General features: G+C 31.3%; 1 protein-coding gene across 1 annotated transcript in view; it reads left to right on the forward strand.

The window, feature by feature from the left end:
• LOC117183057 (chitin synthase chs-2-like) overlaps window positions 1–13,498 on the forward strand; it is a 74,421-nt gene that overhangs the window by 38,084 nt on the left and 22,839 nt on the right. Inside the window, 4 exon segments of the mRNA XM_033376212.1 lie at window positions 2,170–2,324; window positions 6,048–6,383; window positions 10,979–11,029; window positions 11,314–11,468. Of these exon segments, the coding sequence (XP_033232103.1) occupies window positions 2,170–2,324; window positions 6,048–6,383; window positions 10,979–11,029; window positions 11,314–11,468 (697 nt within the window).

The raw sequence follows: 13,498 nt of genomic DNA on the forward strand, positions 1-13,498 counted from the left end.
CGCCAATTAGCACAAATGGTAAGTTCCGACAGTGCCTACAAGTGTGCCTACTGGCCGCTAAATGGCAATACCGGTTTCATATGTATACACCTGGTATAGGGGGTAGGGGCGTTGTAGATGTCCAAAAACTGTGTGAGTCACAAGTTATACAGTTGCGAGACTATTTTAACAGCAAAGGAAATGTTGCGCTTTACAGTAGCATCTGTAAAGCAGATTTTGACTATAAGCCCTTCAATTTGTCCTTGGATGGGGCCTTGAATATCAAGGCAGAAACCATAGAGGAATTAGAAATACAATGGAGGCAGAAAGCCATCCATGGCGAGCATTAGTGGATAGTGAGGCATCCAATATTTGGCTAAGAAAGAGTGTTCAGTATCCAGAGACGGAAGGATTCGTCATTGCGATACAGGACAAGGTTGTCGGCACCAGAAATTATCGCAAAGACGTGTTGAATCAAGACGTGGTTGACCGGTGCCGATTATGTGGAGATATCAACGAATCCATCGAGCACATTATTGATGGCTGTCGTGTAATAGCTCAGAGAGAATATATGAACAGACATAATGATGTATCGGGCATCATACATCAACAACTCGCCCTGAACCTAGGACACTTCAAAAAAAGTGATGCCCTTCTATAGATACATTCCAATGCCCGTTTTAGAAAGCGACGATTACATCTTATATTGGTATGTTACTTTCCAAACGGATCATTACATTTGGGCCAATCGACCTGACATCGTGATGCGAAAGAAAAAAGGTGGAAGAATCTACATCATAGACATTGCTTGTCCGCTTAACCGAAATTTGCAGTCAACCTATACAACTAAGATCCACAAGTATCGCGAGTTAAGGCATGAAGTAAAGACCTTATGGATGAATGTCAATCATGCATATATTCATCCCATTATGATTTCGGTTACAGGCAATGTGCACGCAAGATGCACTGAACATCTTGAATATTTAGAAGTCAGTAGGGTATCGCCAGAAGCTCAGAAAGTGGTTCTATTGAACACCTGTCGCATTGTAAGAAACTTTCTTGACCATCAGGAAGTGAGCGACTGAAAGCCCGTGGAGTGGCAGATGATAGCTCTAAGAAAGCATCCTGAGGTGAATTTTGTCACCTCCAACGCTCGTGGTCGCTCGTTATTGTATACCTACAACATCATCGCAGGAGATTTCAAGCATCGTATTAAATTAGTTGAATTAACTTATAACATTCATATCTCATTAGTCACTTGACTTAGTCCGTGGCTATGATTTATAACCGGATTTACCCGAGTGAAAGTTCAAAAAAACAATAAAATAATAATAATAATTTTAGTTTAAAAGTCATCTTTTTGCTTGAAAATTCAACTGTTTGCAATTTTTTCTCTTTCTGGAATGAAAAATCTTTCTTAGTTCAGAATTGATCTTTTTTGGAATAAAAATTAAATTGATTGTTTCAAAGGTAAGCTCTTTTGTTGAAAAATAGCTATTTTGTTAAAAAATCGTTTTAATTTGACCAGCTTCGGCTGAAAGTTAATTTTTTACTGAATATTTCAATATTAAAATTGTATATTCTATAATTTCAGTTGAAAATTTATTTTTTCCGTTAAACATTTTTTTCAGCTTAAAATTTTACTCTACAATTTTTGATTGAAAAACTTCCTTTTTTAGTGGAAAATTCTTCTTTTTGATAGAGATTAATCTTCTGGGTTGAATATTCATCTTTTTGGTTGAAAATTCAATTACACTAGTTAAAGATTCATCATTTAAGTTAAAAATTCGTCATTTTGTTTTTTTTCATATGTTCAAACCATTTCATTTAAAAATTATTATTGTATCTTTTAGAAACTTTTGAAGTCTTTTGAAATATTTATTCTCTTAAAATTAATTTTTCAATATAAATAAGTAGTGGTAAGTCTTTTCAAATTTTATGTTATATTCGAAATTCTTTAAAAACTTTAAAACATCTTTTGAAATAATTCAAAGTTTTCCTAGGAATGTTATTCTCGATCATTTTTTTGGTACTGGTACTGACTTTTTGAATAAAACAATTATTGGTCTGCGAAAATAAAACTGACCACGGAAAAGTCAGGCAATTTTAAAAATCAAATTCTTATAACGAATAATTTTATGTCATAAATATTGGTAAGCTTAATTTAAAAATAAGTTTTTTACGATATAGGATCTACGATTCTGGGACCAGGAACGATTTTCCTAATGTTGGTGGGAGCTTTAGTCGCTGCTTTTCGAATTGACAACTATACTAGTTTATCGTATAATTTGATACCCATTCTGACTTTCGTAATCATTTGTCTCGCCTGCAAAGAACCCGTTCAAGTAAGATTTTTAGTCATTTATTAAATAATAATACGAAGAATTCAAAAAAGTATACTTTCTTCATTTTTACCAAACTTACCCTTTACTGTTATATTTATAATTCAGAATTTATCTCTTCTGTATGAAAATTAAATTATTTTGTTATAGACTTAAATATTTTGTTAAAAACTCATCTTTTTTTTGTAGAAAATTTAACTCTTTTGTTGAATATTAGTTTTTTGAATAGATAATTTGTCTTTGTAAATTAAAAATTAATTCTTTTTTTGTTTGTAAGTTAATTCTTTTTTAATGAACTATTTTTTTTTAAATTTACTCTTTTGTTAAAAATTCATTTTTTTGTGTTGAAAATTCTACTAATTTGTTAGAAAATTAACTTTTTTATTGGAAGTTAGCTTAAAAATTAAACAATGTATTAGATTTTTTCTCTCTTGATTAAAAAGCTTTCTTGGTAGAAAATGATTTTTTTGTTTAAATTCATCTTTTCGAGTTTAAAAGTCAAATTTTGTTCTAAAAGATTCTCTTTTTTCAGCTAGAAATCTCAAATCCTTTGTTGAAAATTCGTGTCTTTTTGTTGTTGTTGTTAGAATATTATTTTTGGTAGGTTGAAAATTCATCTACCCGGTTAAAAATGCAACTTTTTATTAAAATCATTTTCTCTTTTGCTTGAAATTTAAATTATTTGACAACTTCTTAGTAGAAAATTAAACTGTTTGGTTGAAAATTCATCTTTCTTGGTTGAAAATAAACTTTTTTCTTAAAAATTCATTTTTTAGAGTTTAAAAGTCAAAAATCATTTTACATTTAATTGTTAAGCTTGAAAACTCAACTCCTTTTTTATTCGTCCTATGTTTGGTTGAAAAAATTTCGAAAATTTCGACTTGAATTATTTGGAAAATTGTATCTAAAATAATTTTATTTATTCCCCTATTTTCGTATTATTCGTATTATATTTCCCCCTAATTCCCTTATTTTGCGAGGACTTAAAAATAAATATCTACCAATTTTTTGCCGACTTTTCGTGAAAATTGCAGTTCACTTCTTCAGGGCTGACCTGAAACTGAGGTATCAGATCATTTTGTTCTTAGGTGTACTCTCTAGGATCTCTTTTATCTCTCTTTTTATCAAAATGAATCATCGTGAAAACATTAAATCTATTATTAAGGAACTCTACAGGGAGAGAATTCTTACTAAAACCAACACCTTTAGTAAGCTCAGGACTTCTCAAGGTAAGCTACTAACACCCTTAGCTTTTTTGAAACGGTGCAGGAACAACAAAATCGTCCTAAAATTCTTACGACTGAAAAATAATCTGGGAACATCTAAATCCAAATCAATTCTGCAAAATACCAATTTGCTTCTCGTAAAAGAAAGAATACAACATACCAAATTTCTTTTGCACACTTCCTCTAAAAAGAGTATTCAAACTTCACATTTTCCTATCAAACACCTTCAGATTTGACATTTGGTCTACATTGGACCGCATGTCGTTTGAACAATCCCAACGGATTAAAGAGCTTTCCACTCAAAAGCAAAAAACAAAATTTGACAAATTACTTCCAGTAAAGCAAACTCAACTAACAAATACAGTAAAAAACATCTCTGACCATCCTCTCAACAATAAAATGATTTCAGCTTTATCTAAAGGACAACATTTTGCAATAGCTCCATCAAAAATCCCAAAAGAAGAAATAATCAGTAATTCAGAATCCACAATATATTCCCTTCCACCCGAAAAAGGGAATGGCATACGACGTAGAACGGCCAACATTTTACGCAAAGCTAAAGTTCCCTCCTCAAACTTAACAATCCAAGAAAAAGCGCAATTAAAGAACTCAATCGAAATAAAGATATTATAATATTACCCGTAGATAAAAGCAACGGAACAGTGATAATGAACAAAGAAGACTATAACAACAAAATCATGGACCTTGTAACTGACGGTACATACGCAAAACTTAAAAAATACCCTATAAAAACAATAGTATGTAAAACCAAAGCCCTTCTCAAAGACTCTAAACTTGCCAGCCAAACAATATCGAAATTCATACCTACTAACCCCATCTCTCCAACTTACAGCACAGTACGCTTTCTCGCTACAAAACTAAAGCCTTTTACAGGAAACTCCATCACTCACGTTCAAAACTCATTTGACTTTATTAAAAAGATACAACAGATGCACATTCAAACCCAAGACATCATAGTGAGTTTCGACATAGTATCTCTCTTTACGAAAGTACCAATCTCTGATACAATTAATATTGTTAAATCTTTTACAAACTTCCCTTCCGATCTCGTACCTTTGATAGAACACTGTCTCAATAATACTTACTTCTCGTTCAATAACAAATTCTACGAACAAACCTCAGGGGCAGCAATGGGATCCCCATTCTCACCTATTATAGCCCGTGTCTTTATGGAACATCTAGAAACTAACATTTTTTAACCAAGCCAAGCTTAAACCCGAATTCTGATTCCGTTACGTTGATGATACTTTTGTCATCTGGCGACATGGACGAGATGAACTAAATAAGTTTTTCGATTTCATCAATCAATTACATCCTAATATCCAGTTCACCATGTAAATAGAACAAAACGAAAAACTACCCTTCTTGGACGTATTAGTTCACAAAAAATCTGATAACACATTAGGACATGAAGTTTACAGAAAACCCACGCAACAAGCAGGTACCTACATGCCTCCTCCCACCATCACCCATCTCAAAAACTATCGGTCATCAACTCCCTTGTATACAGAGCTGTCTCCATAACAGACAAAGATAACTTACAAAAGGAATTACAAAACGTTAAACAAATCCTAATACAGAACAATTACACAAACAAAATGATAAAGCAGAAAGAAAATACACTCAAAAAAACAAGCCAACACAACCTACGAAAGACAGAGAGATAAAAACGACCACCACCCTACCCTACATGCAAAGTGTCACAGAACAAATAGGAAGAATTCTCAACAAACACAACATCCAAACCATATTTAAACAACCTGCGAAAATAGGACAACTACTAAATAACCCTAAAGATAAAAAGGCACCCCTCAGTGATCCAGGAGTATATAAAATCACTTTTCTTGTGGCAAAGTCTATATTGGAGAAACCGGGAGCGCGGTGAGCCAGCGTATTAAGAAACATGAGAGTAAAGTTAGGCTAAAACATTTCACGCAATCAGCACTAGCTGAACATCATATCGAAGCAGGACATAACATTTTATTTGACGAAACAACAGTCATTGCAAAAAGACACAACATCTTTCCAAGAAAACATAGAAAAGCAACCGAAATCTTAAAACAGCCTCAGAACATCAATAGGGACAATGGATATAATACCAATCCGATTTGGCTTTCCGTTCTCCCGGATTTTAAAAAAAGACTTGATTGGCCAATCAAGTTCGACCAGTCCCCATTGGTGGGGCGCTCTGGCCAATCACAAGCATCGTAGAGAGTATATCTAAGAACAACATGACCTGATACCTCAGTTTCAGGTCAGCCCTGAAGAAGTGATCTGCAATGTTCATGAGACGTCGGCAAAAAATTCGTAGTTTTTTTGACACGAGTGAAACCCGAAATATCTCTTTTATCAAAATGAATAATCGTGAAAGCATTAAATCTATTAATAAATATCTAGTAAATATTTATTTTAATTTAAAAGTTTCTTATCAAATTAATTTCATTGCAATTAAAAATAATGGAAGATTCCCCTTTTTCAGTTAAAGGTTGCCGAAATAATTTCAGCACTTTATGCACTAATAATGGGCATTGTCCTAGTTGGAATAATGCTTCAAATCGTCGAGGATGGATGGCTTGCACCAAGTACTCTTCTATTTTTTATAGTTGCTGGTCAGCTGATAATAGCGGGTCTTCTTCATCCTAGAGAATGGTCTTGTCTTGTGTGTGGAATAATTTATTACGTCACTGTCCCTTCGATGTATATGCTTTTAATCATCTTCGCTATTTTCAATCTTCATAACGTTTCTTGGGGAACGAGAGATTCTAAAGCTCCAGACGCTACAAAGCCAGTAAGCAAATTTTTATTTCATCAAGGGGTTAATTACTCGGATTTTTGGTGGACCCCAAAAAACTGCAAAATATTCCATTGATTTCAGGCAATGGTGTAGGCTTAAAAGAAAAAGTGGCCTAGCGTGATTCTAAAAGAAAAGTATCCTGGCGGTACTTTTCATAAACATATTAATACATTCATATAATAAATTAAGCCATGACTCCATAGAATTATGCAATCAGGTATTTTGCATTAGAATATAAGCCATAAATGAATTCAAAATTAAATTTTAAATACCCAAAAGAATTTCATTAATTATTTTCTGACAATTTTGTAAATCTTTTAGAATCTTTTTAAGTATACAGTTAAAATTAATTGACAAATAACGAAGAATAATTTTTAATTTTTCAATTTTTAAATAAATATCGGTAAACTACAAAATAACAAAGTTCTAACTTTCATAAATTGTACAGATCGAAGGTTCAAAAAAATCCACGCTATAATTTTAAATGCTCTGATTTGAAGCATGAATCAACGAATTGCATTTTTTTTATATTATATAATTTTAAGCAATTTCAGTCAAAATCATTAAAGTTTGATAGATTACAATTTTTTTTAAATAAACACTTTTTCAACTAGAAGTTAAATTTTTTTATTTTCAATTGTCAAAAACTAATAATTGTTCAATTGTTATTTATACATCAAAATTTTCTTTTTAAATCTTGTTAAATATTTTTTTTAAATTATTTTTTTAAAGAAAAAACGTTAATATTTTTTACAGGAATCTTAAATATATTTTGTTGTAACCTGAAGATCTTAAACAATCATTTAAAACCGCCAAAATCTTATTTACAAATTTTCAAAAAAAATATTTTGTTAAAAAAATTTTGGAATCATTTCAAATTTTTAATTATTTTTAATCTCTTCAAAATTTCTAAATATCTTTCAACAAAATTGAATTTTTTCTAAAACAAGGATTGTTCTCTTTTCATACTTCCAAATTTGTCTTGATTTTAAACTCTATAAGTATTTTGCAAAAAATAAGTTTTAAAACAAAAATATAATTGGAAATTTGCCCAGAAATCTTAAGAAAATTTTTTCATTGTCTTCATACTTTAAAAATCTTAAATCCTTAATCAATCCTACAAAATAAAAAATTATCCCTTAAAAGTTTCTAATTTTTGTTTAAAATTTTGGAAATCCTCTTAAATATTTTCTTAAAATTAATTTTCTAAGATAAAAAACCATTTTTAATTTTCAAAGGAATCTTAATGAATTTTTCGTATATAATTTTATATTTAATATGCCTATATATTGTAATAAATCAAAAATTAAAATGAAATAGTGATTTTCAGAGAAATTACTGACATGTGCCTAATTAAATGTTATGTGACAGTTAATCCGGGTATTATTGAATTTTTGAACTAAGAGAGGTGAATTTCGAACCAAAAAGTGAATAGTTAAACTTTTAATTTAAACAATCTAATTTTAAATTATTTAAAAAAACTAATTTTCTAGCAAATAGTTGCTTTTCTTACTAAATTGAAAACTATGAAATTTTGATTTAAAATGTTATTTTTAGACCAAAAAAGACGAATTTCCAAAAAAAATTGGGAATTTTCAACCAAAAATTTGAATTTTCAACTAAATTAGATTCATTTAAATAAACAAACGAATTTTTAAGAAAATAGTTGAATATTAACAAAAACTCGAATTTTTACTTAAAAAATAACTATTTTCGACCAAAAACAGAATAGTTAAATTTTCAATTACCCAAAGTAATTTTTCAAGAACAAAAAAAAAGAATATTCAACAAAACCAAAAAAAGAATTTTTAAGAAAGTAGTTCAACTTCAAAACCAAGCTGTTAAGCTTTTAACCGCAAAAAGTTGAATTTTCAACTAAAAAAGATTAATTTTTAAAGAAAAAGATTAATTTACTACCAAAAAAGACGAATTTTGAATCAAATTAAATAATTCTCTATTAAAATGTTGAATCCTTTGAATTTAATTGAAATTTCATTTATTTTCCAGATTTCTCGAGAAATCTCCTAAAATTATTGTAAATTATGCAAAATTCTTTAAAATACCTCGAACATAATTGCAATTAAACCAGATTATATGAAAATTGGATAATAAAATTTAAATTCGTTTATAAAACTAATGAAATTTAATTTAATTTATTTTTCAAAGTACACAAAAAATCCCTTTAAATCTGTGGAGTAAATCATTTAAAAGCCCTCAATTATAATGATAATTAAACTTATTCATTAAAGTTCGCTATAAAATAAAATTTTAATCCCTAGAAATCTTGGAAATTTCTTTAAATCCTTGTAGTTCATAATAAATGCCTTTATAATTTGTCAAATTCCTGGAAATACCTTAACATCGTTTGAAATATTTGGAATCGCTATTAATTCCTTGAAATGCAATGAAATTTCATTTATATTTTCCATAGCTCTCTAGAAATCAATTGAAATCTTTGAAAATTCTGCGAAATTCTTTGAAACCCTCAGTTTTAAGTGAAATTAAACTTATTCATTACAGTTAATTCTCTATAAAAAAAACGTTGAAATGCCTCGAAATCTTTCGAGATTTAACGAATATAACTTAAATTCAACTTATTTATTTAATTTTTCTAAAAAAAAGTGCGAATCTCCAGAAATCTTTGAAATCGCTTGAAATCCTTGGAGACTTAATAAAATCCCTGAAACTTAAGAAATGTTTTGAAATCCATGGAAATATTTTTAATCTCTTGAAAACCGATGCAATATTTAAAACCTAGTAAAAGTATTTAGAAATCCGATCAAATTATTAGGCGAGCAACTATGTTTCTGCTGTTTGTCAATAGATGACTCCAACAATAAGTGCTGTTAGATTTCGAAATAATCACAACGTCATGAACCAAGCTTAGACATATGGTAAACAAACCCTTTTGACACATTAGTGATTTTGATTTGGGGTCATATACTTTTGGTTGTGTGAAAATGTCTAATTTTGTGTCAAATAATCGTCATTTGCGGGAAGTATTGATGCGTGAATATTCGGCCGAACCGACGACGTAGAAGCATGACCGGGCAGTCCCCATGACTTTCTTTTCTTTGGTTTGCTGTAATGAATCCATATTAAATTACTCGACTCGATGCGATGAAGAAAACCCTTCCTTTTTCGCCGCTGAAGCAGTTGTTCACAGACAAAAAAACGACACTCAAATGGCACCAAATGGCACAAATCGGTCACCTTGCTTCACTTATAGCAGCATCTCCGTAAACTTTTTGGAGCTCCCGATACGCTTCAGCCGCCGCTTTCTTCTAATGAAAGAAGAAAATCAACACTTCCCGCTAATGACGATTATTTGGCACAAAATCAGACATTTTTACACAACCAAAAGTATATGATAGGAAAACAAAATCACTAATGTGTCAAAAAGGTTTGTTAACCATATGTCTAAGCTTGATTCATGACGCTTTGAATATGCCAAATCAACCAGCACTTACTGCTGGAGCCATCTATTGACATACAGCGGGAATTTAGTTCCACACCTAATATTTTAAAAGCATGGACATAGGAAACACGGGACTAGGCATGCCATCCTAACTTGGCGAGCGGGGTTGAATCCACGGTAGGGGGGATAATTTCATGAGTGGGGAGAGCCGCCATCTTACGATGTGCCATTTGATTATGCGCACGAGCATTTTTGCCGAAAAACTGTGCATGAAAATATAAACATGTGGGTGTTGCCATGTTTGTCGCGGGACATCAAAAGGTGGCGGACCTCCCCCCTCATTGCATCACCCCCGCAATGGCATGCCTAGACCCTTGTTTCCTATGTCCATGTTTTAAAAGCCTTACAAACTGTAGCAGTCCCTCGAAATTTGATATGATTGGAAATATTTAAAATTCCGTTCAATTTTCATGTCTTCTGACGAATTTTCTCAAGATCTATGGAAGTTCCCTGGAACTTAAATGTAAATAAACCTATTTATTAAAGTTCTCTTTAAAAAAAACTTTGAAATCCGTGTAAATCTTTGAAATCCTTTAATTCCTTCAAATTTAATTTAATTTATCAAATTAATATTTTAATATTTTAATACATTAATATTGAATATTTATTTAAATTCATAAAGCCCCTCAGAATTTACATAAATCCTTTAGAATCTGTTAAAATCTCGGGATATGTTTGGAAATATTTGAAATGCCATGGAATTTCTATTCAATCTGACGGAATAAGATTGCAGAGTGAGATTACACCAGATTGCAGGAGTAATTAGCCCCTTGTATTTTACATATTTTTTTTTACAGGGTGTCTACCTCCCCGCGAAATCGGGAATTAAAAGTGGTTTTATATATTTTATATATATATATGTGTATGTATATATATATATATATATATATATATATATATTCTGAATTTCGACTGTTATAATTAAATTAAATATAAAAAAAATTCTCGTAAGAATTATAATTCATACTTTAGGACAGGGAATTTCCGTAAGGGATTATAATTTTCATTTAAGGTGCACTTTAGAATAGGAAATTTCGTAAAGATTTATAATTCTGAGTTTCGAGAGGATAAAAATAAAAGAAATATATTTTTTGATATGGAACGAGAATTTATAAAAACAATTTTAATTCTGATTCAGAAGAAGGAAATTAAAAAAAAATTCTGTTTAAAATTTTAGAAATATATTTCTGTATTATAATAAAAAATATTTGAAATAAATAGAATTGAGAAGGAACAGAAATTTTTGAAAATAATTATAATTCTGAACTTATTTAAATTGACAGGGGAAAATTAACAATTGACCGACAGGAAAATGCGAAATTACCGGAAATTTAAAATAATCGGTCGGGTAGACACTCTAATATACCATTAAGTAGGAAAATAATTTTTTAATTATATTGAAAGGGTGCTCAAGAAACTAAATCAGGTTCAGCGCCTAATTCAGATGAAAAGAAAAATAACAAGAAAGATAAGACAAATGATACAGAAGGATCTATCGAATTTTCTGTAGCTGGATTATTCAAATGTATGCTATGCACTCATAAGAAAGAATCTGAAGAAGAAATAAAACTTAATGACATAGCTGACATGCTTTCTCGTATAGAAGCTCGTATAGATGCAATCGAAAGGTGATCTTTAAATATTTTGGACCTCACAAATCGGCTGCATTTTCAAACAAACAATATGAATTTTTAAGAAAAGAAGTTAATTTTAAACGAAATATATGAATTTTTTACAAAAATTTAATTTTTGACAAAGTAATTTAACTTCTAAACAAATATTTGAATTTCCAACAAAAAAAGATAAATTCTCAATAAAAAATACAATAGTTGATACGAGGGCTGTTTGATAAGTCAGTGACTTTTTGAATAAGAGATTTGTTTCGGCAAAAATCGTTTTATTTCTCAACATAATATCCTTTTAGTTCGATACACTTAGTCCAGCGTCTTTCCCATTTTTTTATTCCTTCCAAATAATAGGTTTTCTTAAGGCCCTCAAAATAGGCGTTTGTTTCGGTGATGAACTCTTCATTCAACCCAAATCTCTTACCGCCCAACCATTTCTTCAGGTTTAGAAACAGGAAATAGTCGCAGGCGGCTAAATCTGGAGGATATGTTGGATGAGGTAGCAGTTCATAGCCCAATATATGGATTTTTGCCATCTCAACTACAGACGTGTGCACCCGTGCATTGTCCGGATGGAACAGCACTTTTTTCTTCGACAAATGCAGTCGTTTTTTCTTCAAATCAGTATCGAATCTGACTAAAAGCTCTGAATAAGATTGAACGTTGATTTTTTTACCCTTCTGAAGGTAATCGATGTGAATGATATCGCGTGCGTCCCAAAAAACTGTGGCCATGACCTTGTTGGCCGACAGACCCGATGGATCCACGTTTCGTCCACGGTTACGGATCGGTGCAAAAACTCGTCCGGATTGCGGTTGAACATCGTCAAACACTCCTTTGAAGTGGTCACACGGTTTCCCTTATGGTCGAGTATGAGCAATCGCGGCACCCATCTCGCGGATAGTTTTTTCATGTCCAAATATTCGTGTAAAATGTGATGTACCCCCTCAGTTGAGATGCCTACAGCCTCAGCCACCTCACGCACTGTCACTATCCTATCTACCAATATCATTCCATGGATTTTATCGACGATTTCTGGCGTGATGACCTCTTTTGGGCGACCTGAACGTTCGGCGTCACTTGTATTGGTACGACCACAACGGAACTCAGTTAACCACTTCTTAACCATTGAAATTGATGGTGCAGAGTTCCCATAGTATTTATCAAGCTTTTCCTTTGTTTCAGTAATGGTTTTTATACGTAAAAATTAATGCTGAATTAGGACACGAAATTCACTTTTTTCCATTTTCGTTAAAATTCACGAGGTTAGGTGCTTTCAATGAATGTCAAACACAAACCAAATGACCCAACTTGCTCAAGATTTAACAAGAGTCTATTCATAGATAGCGTTGACGAAATGAAATGCTTATTTGCCGAAAAAATCTCTTATTCAAAGAGTAACTGACTTATCAAACAGCCCTCGTATTTTAATAAAAGATTTTAGATTAAAAAAAAACATATGAATGGAACCAAAGAGGACTAATTTTCAAACAAATAGTTCCATTTTTATTTAAAAATATGGGCTTTCTACAAAACAGTTGAATTTTCAACCAAACATAGTTAAATTTGAACCAACTAGATGAATTTTCAACCAAGAAGAATAATTTTCTACCAGCGATATGAATGTTTTGAAATTATTTCCACCAAATAATTAAAAATTCCACAAAGAAGATTAAATTTCCCCCAAAAAAAGACGAATTCATAACTAAGTAGGTAAATTTTCGAAGAAAAAATCTTATTATTATAAACTTCACTTATTGCTCTTGATATAATCCCACGATTAATCTGATCATACAGGAAAACAATTATATGAAACAGATTACTCGTATTTAATAACTCACAAACTAAGTATACCGTTTATTAAGCATAGAAAAGTCCTAAACAATACAAAACTCAACTCGCCACGCTCGCGTCTCGGAAATCTCTCCCCCTCGTTTCTCAGTACACACTTCCTGCCCACACACATTCACGCATTCCCCTCTCCTTTATCGTCCTACTGCTCAGTTCACACAGCTTGTAACTTATTTTCTAAT

Source organism: Belonocnema kinseyi, chromosome 2 (genome assembly GCF_010883055.1).
Source record: "Belonocnema kinseyi isolate 2016_QV_RU_SX_M_011 chromosome 2, B_treatae_v1, whole genome shotgun sequence".
Lineage (NCBI taxonomy): Eukaryota > Metazoa > Arthropoda > Insecta > Hymenoptera > Cynipidae > Belonocnema > Belonocnema kinseyi.